The 19,425-nt window shown below is 41.4% G+C and overlaps 1 protein-coding gene across 1 annotated transcript; it reads right to left on the bottom strand.

Annotated features, from left to right (window-relative positions):
• Nucleotides 1–9,661: 9,661 nt before the first annotated feature.
• On the bottom strand, nucleotides 9,662–11,696 carry LOC311097112 (extracellular superoxide dismutase [Cu-Zn]-like). The gene is made up of 2 exons (XM_084136592.1): nucleotides 11,603–11,696; nucleotides 9,662–10,458 (listed from the first exon to the last, which is right to left on the bottom strand). Exon 2 carries the CDS (start codon nucleotides 10,441–10,443, stop codon nucleotides 9,790–9,792), a length of 654 nt encoding a protein of 217 aa, XP_083992718.1. The 5' UTR covers nucleotides 10,444–10,458; nucleotides 11,603–11,696; the 3' UTR covers nucleotides 9,662–9,789.
• Between the last annotated feature and the right edge of the window lie 7,729 nt (nucleotides 11,697–19,425).

The raw sequence follows: 19,425 nt of genomic DNA on the forward strand, positions 1-19,425 counted from the left end.
ACAAATAATCAACGCAGAGGTTCAGAAGATCAGACTTCTAGCAACAGGCCTGCTGGAAAATTGGAGGGAAAGTTTAAAACAGGAAAAGAACCACCTATCCACAGAGGGAGAAGCAGTGAGTACAACTAAAATTGCACTGGAAACCTTTTTTTGGGCTTGTTTGCTTATTTTTTCCAAATATAAGGACATAAAATTGATCTTTTTATATTTTTATAAGCTAAAAATGCTAAAAGGCTAAAGCTATGGCTAGCCCACACTCTGACATTCCTCAATGTATCAATTTAACTGAGGCAGAGAGAATCAGCCAATCAGAGCAGCAGCTGCAATCAGCCCACTGCCATATGCAAATGAGCTCCCCCCTCACCACCATACAGTATCCCTCTGAGGTGAAATCTGACACCGCAAGGAAAACCTATAAGCAGAAACTTCTGACAAACAATCCAGATACTCTGTTTGCAGATCTGTTCAAAACTGGAGAAGTCTGCAACCTCATTTTCTTCTCTGATCACCCCAGCGCCTGGCATAAAGCCATCAACCAATACCCCTCTGTAAAGAAAGAAGGCATCTCTAATGGCTGGAAAGTCAAAATCAGAGAACCACATGACCCTGACAGCACAGTGATGACTGTGAACATCTACAAAAATGGCACAGGGGGACCTGAAAACATTCCAGGCGGACTACAGAACAATAGGTGAAATCGTGAAACATGAGAAAGCTGTCCTATCTGAAAGCTCGTCATCTGAGCAGAATCCACCGATCAGCACCTCAGACCTCAGACCAACTCCTGCAGAAACTGCTGAGCACATCTCACCCTCCCTGCTCAGAGCTATCCCTCTCCTACAGGAGCACTTCACCAAGCTGGAGATGGAGATGGTGCAGCTCAGAGAAACTGTGCTGAAACAGCAGCAGTCAGACACATGTGCAGCTCACACTGAACTCCAGCAGAACACCGAGCTCTTAACACAGAGACTGTCAGCCCTCACACAGCAGACGAGGAAGCTTCAGACAGAGAAGGACAGCTATCAGTGTGAGCTGACCGCACTGAGACTCCAGCTAGAGGACAGAGAGCAGTCCACAGCAGAGATGAGGCAGCAGCTGAGAGAGATACAGGAGGAGAGAGAGCAGCAGCGCAGGGAGATCCAGGCCCTGAGAGAGCAGCTGAGAGAGCTCCTCCTGGCCAGAGAAGAGCCAGAGCAGACCCACAGAGCTCAAACACTGGCCTCCAGCCCAGAGTTGCCGAACACAGGGAGTCAACACCCAGCCATCAGCGCAGAGAGACCCGACCCAGACCGCTCACAGCCGTCACAGCGCCCCCTGTCAGGCTCCTCAGCACAGCAGCCCTCGTCTCACAGCAGCCCAGCACCAGCCAGCACAGAGGAACCCGAAATAGCTCTACTCATCGATTCAAACGGCAAATTCATCGATGTAAAGAAACTCTTCCCCCAGCACAGAGCTGTTAAACTCTGGTGTCCCACCACTGACAAAGCCCTGGAGCTCCTGACAGAGTCCCAGCTAGGCCGGCCCAGCCATATCATTATCCACACGGGCACCAACGACCTGCGGAGCCAGCAGGACCGAGTGTCGGACTCCTTCAGAGCCGTCGTGGATAAAGCTAGAGAAACCTTCCCCAACTCCAAAATCATCCTGTCCACTTTACTTCAGAGAACAGATTTCCATCCCAACACAATTAATAAAATAAACTCCAGCATCTCTAGACATTGTGCCCTCCTGCCCAACGTCCACTTGGCCCACCATCCAGACCTGGACAATGAATGTCTATACGACCACGTCCACCTTTATAAGAACCTGGTACATATCCTCGCCAAGAGACTCAAAGATGTCACTCTAAACAGGACCAATCAGACCAGCCCCAGGTGGAGCAGAACCAGCCCTAACCCAGTCAATCCATCGAGACACACTCCAGCAAAGTACATCCCAGCCCACAGCTCATCTAGAGCCCTGACCGGAGCACCACCCAGACCTCCACCCAGAGGTCCACCGCCCAGAGCTCCAGCACCCAGAGGTCCACCGCCCAGAGCTCCAGCACCCAGAGGTCCACCGCCCAGAGCTCCAGCACCCAGACAGGACCCCTACAGACAGAGACTGTCCTACAACAGCCCCACAGCGCCAGCAGCTGAAGCCCGTCCACAGCAGAGCCCGGCCCAGCCAGGCAGACCGAGCTACGCCCAAGCTGTCAGCGGAGGAGCAGACCACCCTAACGCTGAACTCCACGACATCCAACACATGCTGAGTATCATCTGCTCTCACCTACTAACACACAGCGGACAGTGGTAGAAAAAAAAAAACAAAAAAAAAAAACAACAACCACTACCTTATTCTCAAAATAGCACATTATTTTAAAAGTTAATGATGAAATCACTTAGTTTTTCTACGTGGAATATCCAAGGTCTAAACTCCTCAGTCTTTGGCCTAAAAAGTAGAAATTCTGATTTTATGAAAGAACTTCAAGACATAGATGTCATCGTCTTACAGGAAACCTGGTGTAGAGGAGATGCGTTCACTGGCTGTCCCTCAGGATACAGAGAGATAATATTACCATCAGTCAAACTCACATCAGTCACACAAGGGAGAGACTCGGGAGGGATGATAATATGGATTAAATCTGAACTGCCCATAGAACTAATAAAAAAAAGAACAACATCACTTGTGGCTAAAAATACAAAAAGGAATGATATCAGCATCTAAGCCTGTTTTCCTCTGTGCAATTTACATTCCACCCCTCGAGTCTCCGTATTTCCAAGAGGAAACTTTCCAGAACATAGAGAGAGAAATCAGCCATTTCCAGGCCCAGGGAAATGTGCTGCTTATGGGTGACTTAAACGCCAGAACAGGAGCAGAACTAGATTACATCGAATCGCACGGTAGCAGATTCATCACAGGCAATAACGACTTGTACCCTTCTCACCCGAGCAGACAAAACTGTGATGAAACCGTGAACGTTCACGGACAGCAGTTGCTGCAGCTCTGCCGAGGACTGGCTCTGTACATCGTCAACGGAAGACTGCGAGGGGACTCGCTCGGCCGATACACCTACAGCTCAGCTCTGGGGAACAGCACTGTAGACTATACCATCACAGATCTCGACCTTTCCTCTCTGAGAGCATTCACAGTCAAACCCCTGAAACCTTTCTCAGACCACAGCCAAATCATCCTCTATATAAAGCAATCTGAAACATCACCCAAACCAATTAGGACCCCATATCAAATGAGCAAAATAATGTCTTTCAAATGGACAGAAACCAGTGCCAGTAATTACAGCACTGCTGTCGAATCCTCAGAAATACAATCCCTCATACATTCATTCCAAATACAGGAATACCCTAAAAACCAATTCGCCATCAATCAGGAAGTACAAGACCTAAACAACATATTCTACAAAACAGCACAAAAAAGTAATTTGACAATTGTTAAACCAAAGAAAAAATATTTAGATACTGACAAATGGTTTGATTTGGACTGTAAGGCTCTGAGAAAAAACCTCAGAAATTTATCAAATCAAAAACACAGACAACCAGATAATCCGGACCTCCGCCTTCTTTACTGTGAGGCACTAAAACAATATAAAGCCACACTCCGGCGGAAAAAAACACAGTTTTTGCAAAACCAGTTTGAAGAAATCGAAAAATCTATAAACTCACACAAATTTTGGGATAAGTGGAAATTGTTATACAAACCAAATCAAGAAGTTCTGGCAATCCAAGATGAGGAGAAGTGGAAAAACCACTTCCAGGAATTATACACCCCAACTGAAATTCAAAATTATAATCAAAATGAAATAATTAATAAACTAGACAATTTGGAAAGATCAATTAAAACAAACCAAAACCCTCTAGATTTCCCCATAACAATGAAAGAATTGGAAGAAAAATTAGGAGTCCTTGAGTCCAAGAAAGCCTGTGGTGTAGACAGCATCCTGAACGAGATGCTGAAACACACAGACCAAAGCTTCAGACTGGCCATGCTAAAACTGTTCAATGATGTTCTGTGTGTAGGGTTCTTCCCTGAGATCTGGAACAAGGGCCTCATCAGCCCCATCCACAAGAGCGGAGACAAACAAGACCCCAACAACTACCGAGGCATCTGTGTGAACAGTAACCTGGGGAAGGTTCTCTGCAGCATCTTAAACGCCAGACTTCTACACTTCCTTATGAAGCACAATGCCTTGAGTAAATCCCAAATTGGCTTTCTTCCAAAATGTCGCACATCCGATCACATTTTTACATTACAAACACTAATTGACAAATATGTACATCAAAACAAAGGACAAAGTTTTGCTTGTTTCGTTGATTTCAAGAAAGCATTTGATTCAATCTGGCACGAAGGATTATACCTAAAGCTTATCGACAGTGGAGTAGGGGGGAAATTCTATGATTTGATCAAATCGATGTACACAGCCAGCCAATGCGCTGTCAAAATTGGAAACCAAAGAACCGAATTTTTCCCCCAGGGGCGCGGAGTGAGACAGGGCTGCAGCTTAAGCCCCACCCTCTTCAACATCTACATCAACCAATTGGCCAATACATTAGAACATGCTACCTTTCGAGGTCTCACTCTCCACGACACAGAGATCAAGTGTCTACTCTACGCAGACAACCTGGTTCTCCTGTCGCCCACTAAAGAGGGGATTCAGGACAGCCTGGATCTGCTGGAGGATTACTGTCAGTCCTGGGCCCTGACCGTCAACCTCCAGAAAACTAGAGTCATGATGTTCCAGAAACACTCCAGATCTCAGGGACCAACACACACATTCACACTCTCACACAGAACCATTGAGAGCACAAAAGCATACACTTACCTCAGCCTGAAAATAACTCCAACTGGTAACTTTACTTTGGCTGTGAATGAACTCAAAGAGAAAGCTCAAAGGGCTTTCTATGCCATAAAACGATCAATCAAAATTGACATCCCAATCCAAATTTGGCTCAAACTTTTCAAATCAATAATTGAACCGATTGTTTTATATGGCAGTGAAGTGTGGGGTCCTTCTATAAAATTAGATTTTTTAAATTGGGAAAAACATCCGATTGAAACTCTACATTTAGATTTCTGTAAAAGAATACTCAAAGTCCAAAGAAAAACACCAAACAACGGATGCAGGGCAGAATTAGGCCAATACCCTCTCCTTCTAAACATCCAAAAAAGAGCCATCAAATTCTGGAAACACCTGAAAACAAGCAACCCCAACACACACCACTACAGAGCCCTCAAACACCAAGAGCTGAGCGTAGCGAGGAGTCCCCTGTGCCACACACACACACACACACACACACCAGAGCTGAGCGTAGCGAGGAGTCCCCTGTGTCAGCTGGTGCTGAGACTGACTGAGCTCTCTCCTGCAGAGATCAGCTCACCTCAGCACACACACACACTCACACACATTCGGCCTGCACAGATTATCAACACAGAACAAGACAAGTACATCACCCATTGGACGAACACCATTCAAAACCAGCACAAACTGGAATGTTATTCGGCACTAAATCGAGAATACACTGTTGCGAACTACCTAAACATAGTGAGTGATGTGAAGCTCAGGAAAACCCTGACGATGTACAGACTCAGCGAGCACAGCCTGGCCATCGAGACGGGCCGGCGCAGACAGACCTGGCTCTCCCGGGAGGACAGACTCTGCACGCACTGCATTCTGGGAGTGCCAGAGACCGAGCTGCACTTCCTCACAGAATGCCCAAAGTATGAACACATCAGAGACCAATATTACCCCAAAATCAATAAAATATTTCCCCAATTTAACACCTGTAACCCAACCCAAAAACTCAGATTCATCCTTGGCGAAGAAGCCAAATGCTCCAATATAGCAGCAAGACTTGTAGCATCTCTCCACATCCTGAGGGACGAGCAGAGCAGCAAACGCCCAATAAACACACACTCACTCACAGCCTAACACACCCCATCACACCTACACACACACACAGCCTAACCCATCACACACTCACAGCCTAACACACCCAATCAGACCTACACACACACACACACACACTCACAGCCTAACACACCCCATCAGACCTACACACACACACACACACACTCACAGCCTAACACACCCCATCAGACCTACACACACACACACACACTCACAGCCTAACACACCCCATCAGACCTACACACATGTATATAATGTTAAATTCCAAGTTCAGTGTTTATTTTAGTTTTTGTGTGTTTTATGTACATGATTTCTGCATTATAATCCTTTTTTATTTTATTTTATTTATTAATCTTATAATATTATGTTTTTTATTTAATTTAACTATTATTATAATTTTGTAATTTCTATGTTGTTTTTTGACGGTTTGGCAATACAAAATGTATTTTTTTGTCATGCCAATAAAGCTTTCTGAATTGAATTGAATTGAGTAAGAGGAAAGAGGAGGCAGAGAGAGAAAGAGAGAGAGAGAGAGAGAGAGAGGGTGGGGGGGGGGGGTAGAGAGAGAGAGAGTGTAGAGAGTAAGAGGAAAGAGGAGGTAGAGAGAGAGAGAGAGTAAGAGGAGGTAAAGAGAGAGAGAGAGAGAGAGAGAGAGAGAGAGAGAGAGAGAGAGTGTGTATAGAGAGAGAGAGAGAGAGAGAGAGAGTAGAGAGAGAGAGAGGGTAGAGAGAGAGTAAGAGGAAAGAGGAGGTAGAGAGAGTAAGAGAGAGAGAGATAGAGAGAGGGTAGAGAGAGAGTAAGAGGAAAGAGGAGGTAGAGAGAGAGAGAGAGAGAGAGAGATAGAGACAGAGAGAGAGCCCCAAGAAAGGGACCCAGAGAAGAAGAGAGACAGAGCAACAGTTGCAATCTTATTTTATCCTTTCCTGACCATGTGACTTTAACCCAAATGAGAGACGTTCAAACTGACCAATCAGATAATCACATCTCCCCCCACCGCACTAAAGGTGTGACAGGTCATCGACCCCGAAGTACACACATCTTGGCCTGCAGGCCTTGATCACTATCAGCCCCTCTGTGCCTTTAGGAACTACAAATGCTCATTGTGGGAGAAAGAGGGGTGGAAAACAGTAAAGCAAATGTCTTTGTTCGTTTCAGATATCTTGGATTATTTTCAGTCCTACACTGAATATCCGATTCAATCACTCCGCAGAAGTAGCAGTGCTTCGCCTTCTGAGAATATAGTTCCCAGTGTGTGTACGGTTAGAAGAGGCTGTGTCTCATGTGACCCTGTTATTTGAACACGCTGTGATGAGTTTTTTATTATTTATATATATATATATATATATATATATATTAGGTTTTATTTTTATTTAACATATTTTATTTTTATTTTTATTTAAAGAGTTCTTTGAAACGTTGTTCTTCAGTAAAGATACTTAACATCAAAGAAAGGTCGGCCGTAAAACTTTATTTACTGCTGGATCACATTTGGCTGTATAATATTCTCCACTGCATGCTTATGCTTCTCTGTAATGGACAGTCTGTATTCATATTTGTGGCCATAATTGTCGGTGGTGGTAGTTATGTTTGAGGCCTATTAATAAAATTGAACCTCTTAGTAGCGTGTGTGTGCGTGTGTGCGTGTGTGTGTGTGTGTTTGTGTGCGCGTGTAGAAGAGAGAGCTTACAGTGATATTGATGTTGGTCTCGGGCTGGGGCCGGGTTAGGGCTTGAGAAAACTGTGGACTGAGTGTGTGTGTGTGTGTGTGACGATGGGTCCTGTCTCGACTCTTTGACTCATTCAGAATCGCCTTTGACCGCTTCAGAGTGGCTGGCTACGGGCATGCACAAACATGTCCTTAAAACAACCCTTAACGTTTGTTTTCAAAACTGTGCAACTCACCGAGTGGTTAGTGGTGTTCGTTGATGATTAAAAACAAATATATCGGCGCAATGTATGATTTCAATCCGTGTTATTTGCTATAGTGGAACTATTTTTTCAGATACCTCACAACCACGTATAAGCTTCCGCTCGATATTTGAGTCTGAAGCGTCTTTTCCATTTCCGGTAGCGCAGTAATATCAACGAGCAATGAGTCCTCCAACAGAAATCAATGGGATTTTACTTCCGATCCTACCACAACTAAAACATTTAATTCATTTTGACTTTGCTGCTTCTACGTTGTCACTCGTTGATCGCAACAACGTTTAGATATTTATCATGCCATGCCAAAGCTTCTCAGAACTTATAACACCTCCCATGATTCAATGAGAACTTCTAATTAGGAGATACGGCCACTTCCGGTTAAGAATTAGAGTGTCAATATCTCATGACCCACATATAACAGAGACATCAGAGTAGACTCGCTGGAAAGGTGAGAACCAAGGAGGTTTCCAAGGATTCTACTCTGATGTCTCTGTTATGTGTTGGTCATGAGATATTGACACTCTAACTCTATATTCTATAATTCTAATTCGGCCAGATATCAATATCTTCAAACCACCCAAACCACTCAAAGCCAGGACCAGACCCCTCCAAAACCACTAAAACCTAACCCAAACCACCCAAAACCAGGACCAGACCCCTCCGAAACCACTAAAACATAACCCAAACCACCCAAAACCACTCAAAACCAGGACCAGACCCCTCCAAAACCACTAAAACCTAACCCAAACCACCCAAAACCACTCAAAACCAGGACCAGACCCCTCCGAAACCACTAAAACCTAACCCAAACCACTCAAAACCAGGACCAGACCCCTCCAAAACCACTAAAACCTAACCCAAACCACTCAAAACCAGGACCAGACCCCTCCAAAACCACTCAAACCTAGAATTTCAGGGTCCTACAACATTCCATCTCCTTACGGGCGTTGCATTTGGATGGCTATAACAGGGTCATTTAGAAAATGAACTCAAAAGCCTTTAAATCCTAAATGAAAACTCAGAACTTCACCAAAATTGGTGAGCATATGTGAAATAACATTGTAAACAAGCATACACAATTTTATGGAGATCAGACCATAGGTGGCGCTATAACTGTTAAAAAGCTTTGAAAACCATATATTTCCTATGTTAAATTGGCTGGAAATGGTCTTTTCCATGTATGATGTCAGTGGTTAAATGGTTGCCAAATAAAACTTAATGTCTTTTTATGCATTTGTGCTTAAAGGCCTTAAATGCTTGAACCCCGATAAATGCTGCTTGCAGCTTTAATTTAAAATTGGAATTTCTCTGAAATTAAAAAATTTTGGGAACTTTTGGGATACTGGAAGTACACAACTGCAGGAAATATCACACTTTGCAAGTTTTGGTTATTTTATTTAAATTTTTTTTAAATCTTACATATTGTAGCTTTAAACACCTTACATTTTGATTCCCTGTTAACTGTAGTAACAAACTGTCAGAATAATATACCCATTTATTGACATTTAGCGAGAAACCTTATAATTTAGAAAATAAATCGTATGTCAGAGGTTATGTCTACCTTCAACAATAAGGGTGTCCTCCCTTGAGATGTAGCCACATCCTCCAGTGTCATATTGCATCAACCAAAACCATTATATCATTTAAAGAAATAGTGTATCTTTAATTAAAGACCATTGTCATGCTCTTAAAGTGTTAACCCATTGAGCACAGTAAATCAAACTAAATGGCCCACTTTGCCTGCATTCACCCTACATTTATTTTTAAGAGTGCATTTACTATTGGAAGCTATGGCCAAAAAGCCTCTGAAAAGACCAAGAAAAAAAAAAAAAAACATGGGAATGTTCAGGTTATGAAATATACTTTAATGTAGGACACATACAAAGAACACACAAGGAAAATCATGATTATCCTATTTGAATCTGCCCTTCCACCATATCCGACTCCCTCATCTTTGACTCTCAGTGCCTTCCTCCACATATTTTCTTGGGGGGCACTTCAGTCTTCTGCCACAGACTTGGAGTAGTAATACCAATCACACCGAGAGCAATTATCGGTCCAGCATTCCCACTGAGTTTACTCTCCTCATCTGAACCCGTTCCCAGATCATCCTCCTTCTCATGAACCGCCACCGCACGTCCCAGAATGGAATAAGGCCCAAAGAGCTTGGCGTCTGGAAGCGTCAGGAACTGCCTTATAACTCCTTTCTCGGAAGCAAAGTTGCCCAGGTCTCCAGGATGATGAGGGTGGTCAACGCCGTTTGGATTATAATGAGGACCAACAGTGATGCAGCCTTGACTGAGGTCTCCATACTGATGGATGTGCATGGCACGCTCTTGACGATCGATGGCAGGCAAACCACGGAGGTTGATTTTCACTTCTAAATCTCCATTGGGGAAGACCTGCTTGAAGAGGATTTGCCCAAAGATCTTTGGCTGGTTACGTGGCAAATTGGAGCTGGGAGTTACTTCACAAGTGGCATAGATTGTGTTGTCAAACTCCACGACTTCCGGCTGTGGAGCTTCGGCAGGCAAACACTCCTCGTTGTGGAACTCTCCTCCTTGTATATGCAGCACCAGCAATATCAGAGGGAATATTAGGATGATTTTCTCCATGTTGATCTTTAAAGCCTACAATGAAGAGTGGATTCAGTGAAATCATGCCATTTGGTTTAAGAATGTAATATTTTTGATAAAAGGTCAAAGCTTTGTTGCAGGGAACTTTGAGAATGGAAGTTGCATTAGGTAAAATAACACAACCAGATTAGTTTGCAACAGAAAACCATACAAGAACCCAGACAGCAACCAGATCCGGCCCACATCTGGGCCGCGTGTAATCCATGTGTACCAGATGTGGGCCGACACCATGTTGCTGTCTAGAACAGTGGTTCCCAAACCTGTCCTGCCGGCACCCCAACACAGCACATTTTCTTTGTCTCCCTAATCAAACACACCTGATTCAACTCATCAGCTCATTAACCCATGTGATAATGAGCTGATGAGTTGAATCAGGTGTGTTTGATTAGGGAGACAAAGAAAACGTGCAGTGTTGGGGTGCCGGCAGGACAGGTTTGGGAACCACTGGTCTAGAAAACTCTAATTTTTGAATTGCCATGTACCCTTGTGAAAATAATAAAATAAATGCGCTTATTGGTATTGGATGTGTACCTGTAGTATCTTGAAAGTACAATAATAATAATAATAATAATAATAATAAAAACCTGTAGGTCCACTTGCAGATAATAACACTGATGAATTATAAAAAGCCACTTTCATAAGCGTCACACCTGCCAGCCAAAGTGCCTATGATACAAACCAATGACATACAGGTGGATGTAATCACACTAAAATGAGTCCAGGCAAAGGTTTATGGAAATGGAAAAGGTCTAGGGAGAAGAGCCCTCTGGTGGCCATGATAGGGCTTCTGCTGGCAGGAGTTACATTAAGTACATGTACACAAAAAAAAAAAAAAAAAAAGTAATGCCAAACTAAGAGTTTTACTTTAAAGTACATTAGGTTTTAAAAATCTTTTTGTTGTGCTTTAAAGTACACTTAATTTGATCTGTTGTAGCCTACATGTTATTCAATATTAAATATAAAGTTAAGATTTTTTGATTCTGATATTTTTCACAAGGACAGGTAAAATAAAAGACAATATCTATACTTTTGCTTAAATTAAACTTTTTTTTAGTTGTACTAAATCAAGTCAGTTGATGGAGAAAATGGAATGTAGAAAAAAAAACAAGCCTAAAACAGCAAAGGTGCACTACCGTACAGCTGAAAAGTTGTCCTCAATCCGTGTGGAGCCTGAATATTGCAGTCACAAAAATACTACAACGCTTAATCCGTGTGCAGTCCTGACCTGGGGTTGAGAGAATGTTCCTTTTGGCTGCTCTTATAGGAACTCATGTTGAGCTACAAGTTAACCATGATAGCCTGTTAGTCACTAATTAAGTTCACCTGTGTTTCATTTAGCTCCCTTTGTTTGCCTGTTTATATATAGCACTCAGTTTATTCAGTTCTTTGTCTTGCATTGCACAATGTGTTCTCCAGTGTTTTGTGTTTATTAAAAGAAGTACTGCTATAGATTCCTCTTCTCTTCATTTGGTGGCTCATTTGTGACTCATTCATTCTTAGTGTACAATTCCACTTGATGTTCATGCTTGACACCACTTCTTATAGCAGATATTCATCAAACATAAGTGAATAGCTGACAGTTCTTCCTTTTCAAGAAACCATTTATACAGACTCTGATGTACCAAGCCTGACAAGCCTATATTACACATGCAATTGGACTGTTATTTGCAGTTTTTTACGATTGCTATGACAGATTTTTCAATACTTTTAACAATTTTCCAAAACTCTTAACACGGTTAGTTAGCACTACATCCGTCTATGTAAGCTATACTATTAACACATTTCGTGTTGCTTTAACACAAAATGCATACAATTAACACAAATTTAAAAACAAAACGCAGCAGCGCGCCTTTTAACTGGCACTAGGAAGCGTGAGCACATCACCCCAGTTCTGGCCTCCTTGCATTGGCTACCAGTTCATTTTAGGATTCAGTTTAAAGTTTTACTGTTTGTTTTTAAGGCACTTAATGGGCTCGCCCCAACTTATATCACTAACCTTGTACAGCCACATTCAGTACAAAGGTCATTACGATCGTCAAATAAAGGGCTCCTGTTTGTGCCGCGCTCACGGCTTAAACAGAAGGGTGATAGAGCTTTTGCAGTCGCTGGTCCACGTTTGTGGAACCAGCTCCCCCAGGATATTAGATCTGCCCCCTCCATTGTTGCATTCAAATCTAAGTTAAAAACTCATTTTTATTCCCTGGCCTTTCTTGCTCCTTAAATTTGGCACTCCTGTTTGTTATCTGTATTTTCTGTGTTGTGTGCTCTGAAATTGAAAGTTTTTATTTTTATTTATTTTTTTATGTTTCATACAATTGTGATTATTGGTGCTATGTGTTTTTATTCTAACTGTGCTTTTTTGGTCATTGAGTGTACAGCACTTTGGTCAGCTTGCGCTGTGTGTAAATGTGCTTTATAAATTAAAATTACTTACTTACTTACTTACTTAAAATGCTTGAACTTCTTTTACACACAAGCTCAAACAAGACCAAAACAATGGATTTGTACTGCCAAATTTACCAATGCTTTAACACTGATGTCAGAACAGATAACACCATGTTCTAAACCTAACCTTACAGGCTAAAGTCAAGGTAAACAGCTGTTTATATTGTGAATTGAAACACAAATATATCCCCTGTATTTTATCCTATTGTTACTGAGAAACAGCTGATTGAATTATGCAATAATATAAATCACAGCTGATTCCCATCTAGGAAACACACTCAGGTGTTGAGGTTCTTTCAATCGCATGACCATATGGTATACTGTAACCGTACATTCTATAAAGCACTCTGAGATGGGTCTTTTTTTATTGAATTTCTGCAGCAAAAGACCTACACCTGGGGCCTGTACCATGAAGGTAGCTGAACAAACTCGGGGTTACAGGATTAGTTTTGAGTTGACAAAACCAAACCGATGCAATCAGGCTTTATTGGTACCATGATGCAGCTCATCAACTTTCTCTGTCAACTCAGGCTTTGATCCTCAAGCTATGATTATTCCACGCGCGCGTGCACATAAAAGAGTGACGTCGACACTGAACAACCAATCGCGGGTAGCGCGAGAGCGATATATTTTTCCACGGAGGAGCAAGAGATAATCATTCATAATTACGATGAATTTAAATATGTATTTCAAGCTCGAAACAATACGGTCTCTGCTGCCAAAGCAAGAGAAGACTGTTAGAGAAAGATTGCTGATTGTAATGTGTAAGTTAAACAAATACGTTCTATATTTATGTAAAATTATGTATGTATGTGTAGCCTATATGTGTAATATAGCTTATAGTCTTTTATAATATATAAAAATGTGCATGTACTAATGCTGGGTACACACCAAAAGATTTTTTACATCTTATAAGATTTTCAAAATGTGACAGACCACAAACATGAGGACAAAAAATCCTAGATTTAAGCATTTTGCTCCTATAGTGTGTGGTGTGCCAAGATGTGACAAAGACAGCACACCACACACAAACAGATTTTCAACCAGAGTCTCGACTGAGAACACAGGAAATCTCGCAAAATCTCGCGAGACTTCAGAATAAGCATGGCGGACGATATGAAGGAAGAAATTGTGATAGTGTTTGGAATGATTTTCACAGAAAATTCACGTGAAAAAAACCATTGTACCCGCCATTATAACCTTTTATACAGAAATATATTCATTCTTTATTGTCTTTATTTATTCTTTATTGGCTTTATTGTCTCTTTAGAAAAAGTTATTTAATCCCTCTATAGAACCTCACTGACTGAATCCTAAAACTCAGCTTCTTTTTTTTTTTTATCTTTTTTTTTTATTGATTTTAAGAATTACAATTAGTCAGGGGGGTACAAAGAGTAAAGCCGATAATCAAACATAAAAAGACATATACATAATCAAATTTGAATTTGAAAATGTTTACGGATTGAAACCGATTGAAACGCACTTTGCAGCTTTCTTATTTTTCAAACCCAATATTGTGTTTAGGTATTGTAAAATTTCTGCTCTTAAAATGAAAAACAAAGGCTTGTTTCCTCCAAATTTACACTTATGAATACTAAATCTTAACACTGCTTCCTGCAAGTGTGTGTGTGTGTGTGTGTGTGTGTGTGAATGACCATGTCTTCCATCATCTCGCTTTCTGATTGGATATTGTTTTGTTTCACGTGATAATCTCCAGAACGTGCGCGCGTTTGTCCTCGGAGATCCCCCCACACATCAGGATTTCTGATCGTAAATATTAAACATGTTGAATATTTACGATTCGCGATCGGAGCGGCTCCGACGTTCTTCCGAGCAGGTTCGGACACTCTTAACACACCTCACACCAAGGGAAAATCTGATAAGATAATCTGTTGAACCATCAAGATAATCGGGACACAGCTAGGATTGTCGGAAGGGGGGAAATCGGCCCAAAATCAGCCCGATTATCTTTTGGTGTGAACCCAGCATTAGAAAGATAAATATTCATTGATTTTTAGATGCAACCCCAACTCCAAATGTTCTTGGCAGCAGATAAAGACAAAATATAAAAATATAATTCAAAGTGGTGATTTACCACAACCTTTTATTACTTTTGTGAACATTTTATCACAAACACTTGTTTGCTGCAAACAGAAATAAAGAGTTAAATTCAGAAAACCAGAATACACTGGTGGAGGAGTTGGCTCTGAGTAGGCAATAAGGGACGGCCGATTATGGATGGGATTACAGGTGCTATACAATCTGACCCTGGTGCTGGCTCCTCTAAGCAAGTAACACTGGGTACGTGTGCAATACATTACTACTTTTTTGAAGTTTTAAATATGGCTGACTGTATGTTCTGCAGTAGAGGGAAATACAGTGTCCCTGTTGAAGCCAGCACACATACACACAGAGGTCAGAATGCAGCAGACAGAACACCAAACATAACCTGCTTTACAACAGTTATGCTTTACATTGACCTACTTTTATTTATTAGGGTAGAGGAAATGAAGACACTCTGTCTGTGTGTTCTCAGACAGTTGCTGATGTGAATGCACTGGGCTTTTTTTATGGCAAACATTTGAATGTGTGGCATAAAAAAGGGACTGGCCCGTACACATCTCTTTTATTGTAGGATTTTTCACAACCCTCCCCAGAAACTGAGGCCTCTACCTCAATGGCCTTCAGAAGAAATGTGATCTAGGATTTAAAACCCTTGACATAAATTACAGTCAGTCCTGTGTTTGTAGGAAGTCAAGGAACTTTTTGTGATTTGATGAGCCTCCAGAAAACTTGTAATGATCATGTTTGTGCATGGTGGAATTATGTTTCAGGTGGAAACAGACTCAGTCAGGGCCCTGTACAAAAGGAGTCTTGAACTAGACTGCACACTAAAGGAGTCTCGAACTAGAATGTTCACTAAAGGAGCTGGACTGTGAGCTGAGGAGGCTCCAAAAAAATTAAATAAATTGGATAAAACTGATCTCCAGGCCATTTGGCATCCAAACTTATGATCATACGTTCATGACCACAAGTCGTCTGCAGATGAAATGTTGAGTAGATCATTGTTATATCTGTTAATGTTACTATTAATTTAAAGATTCATCTCACAGAAAATAATCATCTCACATATTCACATCATTTCTACCTGAATATTAAGGCTGTGATAGGATTTCTACATAATCTTCCTCATGTTCCCCTAGAGCAGTGGAGATTGGAGCAATAGACTGCATACATGTAGCAATGACTCTAGGGAATCCTATCATAAGATTAACAGAATACATGTTACACAATACACAATACATGTATTATATTGTATAGTACATTTGTGAAATTTGCGTAAAAAAAAAAAAGAAAAAAAAAAAGTGTTCATGTGATGTCACCCTATCAATATATCTTACCGGCAATTTTATAAAGCCCTCTTTTATGGACATGGGCGATAAATGACCAGGGAACACTATTAATGAAACTATTCATGTACTCCTGCAGAGCGAGGACCACCTTGCGAATGGTTCGACAAACCGTGTTTTCCCCTAGCTTCTGTGCGTCACCCACCGTGCAAGTATACCACTTGCAAAAAAACGCAACGCAATATTTGCGGTACAGTAAGTGCATGAATTTGACGTGTTAAATTCTTTATGTGCGGCTCAAGAAGTTCACAAAGATAAGATTCCTTCCGCGGAAAATCTGTATCTTTCATACAAGTATAACTATCAGGAAAGGCAAGGGGATTTTGTCTGGCTAAAAACTCTTTCTCTACGAAGTGCTCATCTAACAATTTGCGCTGAGATGTCCACCGGATTTGGAAGAAAAGGTGAAGTCATTGTAACAGACACTGGGAATAAGTTACGTCACCTATATGTTTCTTTGCTCTCAGCTGATTGGTCAAACTTCAGTCTGAGATCTTGAATCCAGAACATAACCTGCCCCGGAGCAGGTTAGCCGTGCAGCGTAAGATACCATGGCAACGAACACCGATTAAAGCCGAGCAACTTTCATAGTACCTAAAACCCAGGGTTGGCGGAAACTAAACTGAAACATAGCTGGCTAGCCACCTAATCCGGCTTCATGGTACAGGCCCCTGACCTACACCTCAAATGCAGTTTAGTGTGATAGTGTAGACCAAGTGAAACAGCACTGCGTTACCTCACAAGTTTAATTCGCCAAATAAACTGACTTGTTAACCCTTTTCCACCAAGGCAGTGCTGGTGCTGGTTCACGGCTAAAGCCTAGTTTCAAATGGGTTCTTTGTTTTTCGACACCCAGAGCACCAGCTCTGAACCAGGAAAAGTGGTTCTTAAGTAGCACCAAAACATTGCTGGTCTAGAAGTAAGACCAACAAGACGAACAGAAACTTGTGACCGCCATTTTTCAAATAGCAGCTAATCGAGCTAATAGCAGCTTGATTGTAATCTCCGTCTATGCAAGTTACGGCGAGCTGCACAGACACGTTGGATTCGCCGTGTTTGGATGCAGATGTAGGTTCACAAGCCTGGCAATACTGTAGCTCTGGCTTTGAACTGGCACCTGGTTCATGCTGGTGGAAAAGGGGTATGTGTGAGTATTAATTCAGCACTTGCGGGTAGATCAGTAGAATGAAATGTCCTTATTCCTTTATATCCGCGGGACTCGCATGTGGCTCTGATATCTGTCTCTCATTGGCAATCACGACCTGCTTCATACCACAGTCATGTTAAAAACATAAATGTACTCACTCACCCACCCATAAAAATTATTAGATCCATCGGCATGACGACAAGTTCCATAATTCCGCTTATGCGTCATCAACCTACACCTTTGTTATTGTAAGAGGTTAGCAAGCCTGGTCAGTACCTGGATGGGAGACCTCCTGAGAAAACCAGGTTGCTGCTGGAAGAGGTGTTAGTGAGGCCAGCAGGGGGTGCTCACCCGTGGTCTATGTGGGACCTAACGCTCCAGTGTAGTGATCGGGACACTATACTGTCAAAGAGCACCATCCTTCCAATGAGACGTTAAACCGAGGTCCTGACTCTCTGTGGTCATTAAAAATCCCAGGATGTCCTTCGAAAAAGAGAAGGGGTGTAACCCCGGCATCCTGGCCAAATTTCCCCTTGGCCTCTGTCCATCATGGCCTCCTAATCATCCCCATATACTGATTGGCTTCATCACTGTCTCCTCTCCACCATTAAGCTGGTGTGTGGTGGGCGTTCTGGCCCAATATGGCTGCCGTCGCATCATCCAGGTGGATGCTGCACATTGGTGGTGGTTGAGGATAATTCCCCCTTCCATGTAAAGCGCTTTGATTACCCAGAAAAGCGCTATATAAATGTAATGAATTATTATTATTATTATTATTATTAAAATGTAGATGCAGAATATAACGCTTTAAAATATGGACCCAATTTAAGTTCATCTACAGTGTTTAGAGAAAACAGACAGAAAAAAAGTTTTACAATATGGTTACCATTTAAAATGTTCCTCTTATTGAATTTTTGTTAGCCTATTTGTTGTTGCATGTGTTGTAGTTCCATTTGTAATATGTTGTAGAGTTCATTAAGATATCTGAAATTCAAATTTCATAAAATTTCATGTCAACACAACATGTTCTAGTTGTTTTGAACTTTACACATGCATTGAGTGAACTGATGAGTATTACTCATCATAGCCTATCTATGTGCTTTTGGGTCTGTTAAATATGCTGTGGAATATGTTTGTGTGATGTGTTAATAAATCATGTGTTTTTAAGATCCAGGATCATTTTTGATAAATTAGGGATGGGTCACATTACCTGAAAAGAAATTTGTCTGGAGTGCATGATCTCAAAATGTTTATTGGTATATACCTTGCAAATAACACATATCAACTGTATTCAAAATGAAATATTAAAGTCGGACCTTAAAGTTAACAAAAGTAATAAAAAGAAAGAAACATCTAGGTACTGTATCTAAATGACAAGTGTCCCACCTTACCTGCATTCAGTCTACTAAAAGGGGATTTTAACATCGATGCCATAGAAGAATCATTCCCTCAGAAATTTTTACTTCTGCCTTCAAAGACAAGTACAGTTTTTTACAATCGCTATGACAATTTTTTCAATACTTTTAACAAATTTCCTAAACTCTTAACGCACCAACACACCTACAACACACAATTGGCAAAACAGTTCATTTCATGCTCAAAATCACACACTGTGAACTAAGCTCCAACACTAATTTTCTAAATACAATAATACACTATGCCTACCAAAACACTGCAAACATGTCTCAAAATCAAATAACATAGCCGTCCAACAGGAAGATTTAGTCAATCATAGCACAATGTCATAAAAACACTAACATCAGATGGAATTACAGAAACTGCATTATTGTCTTCGTGTCAGGTATGCCCTTATACAACAGACAGTATATTGTATTGATCATAGATTGTGTTTTGCACTGCAGTTTCTTTTGAAGCCTCTCTACATTTTTGTTTTGTTGGGTTTACTGTAGGTCTTTTGCTGCAGAAATTCAATAAAAAAAGACCCATCTCAGAGTGCTT

The sequence above is a fragment of the Abramis brama genome (assembly GCF_963993115.1).
Source record: "Abramis brama genome assembly, chromosome: 1".
Lineage (NCBI taxonomy): Eukaryota > Metazoa > Chordata > Actinopteri > Cypriniformes > Leuciscidae > Abramis > Abramis brama.

Bases quoted from the DNA above. Each gene is read 5' to 3' on its own strand.
- LOC311097112 (XM_084136592.1), bottom strand. From the start codon at position 10,443: ATGGAGAAAATCATCCTAATATTCCCTCTGATATTGCTGGTGCTGCAT.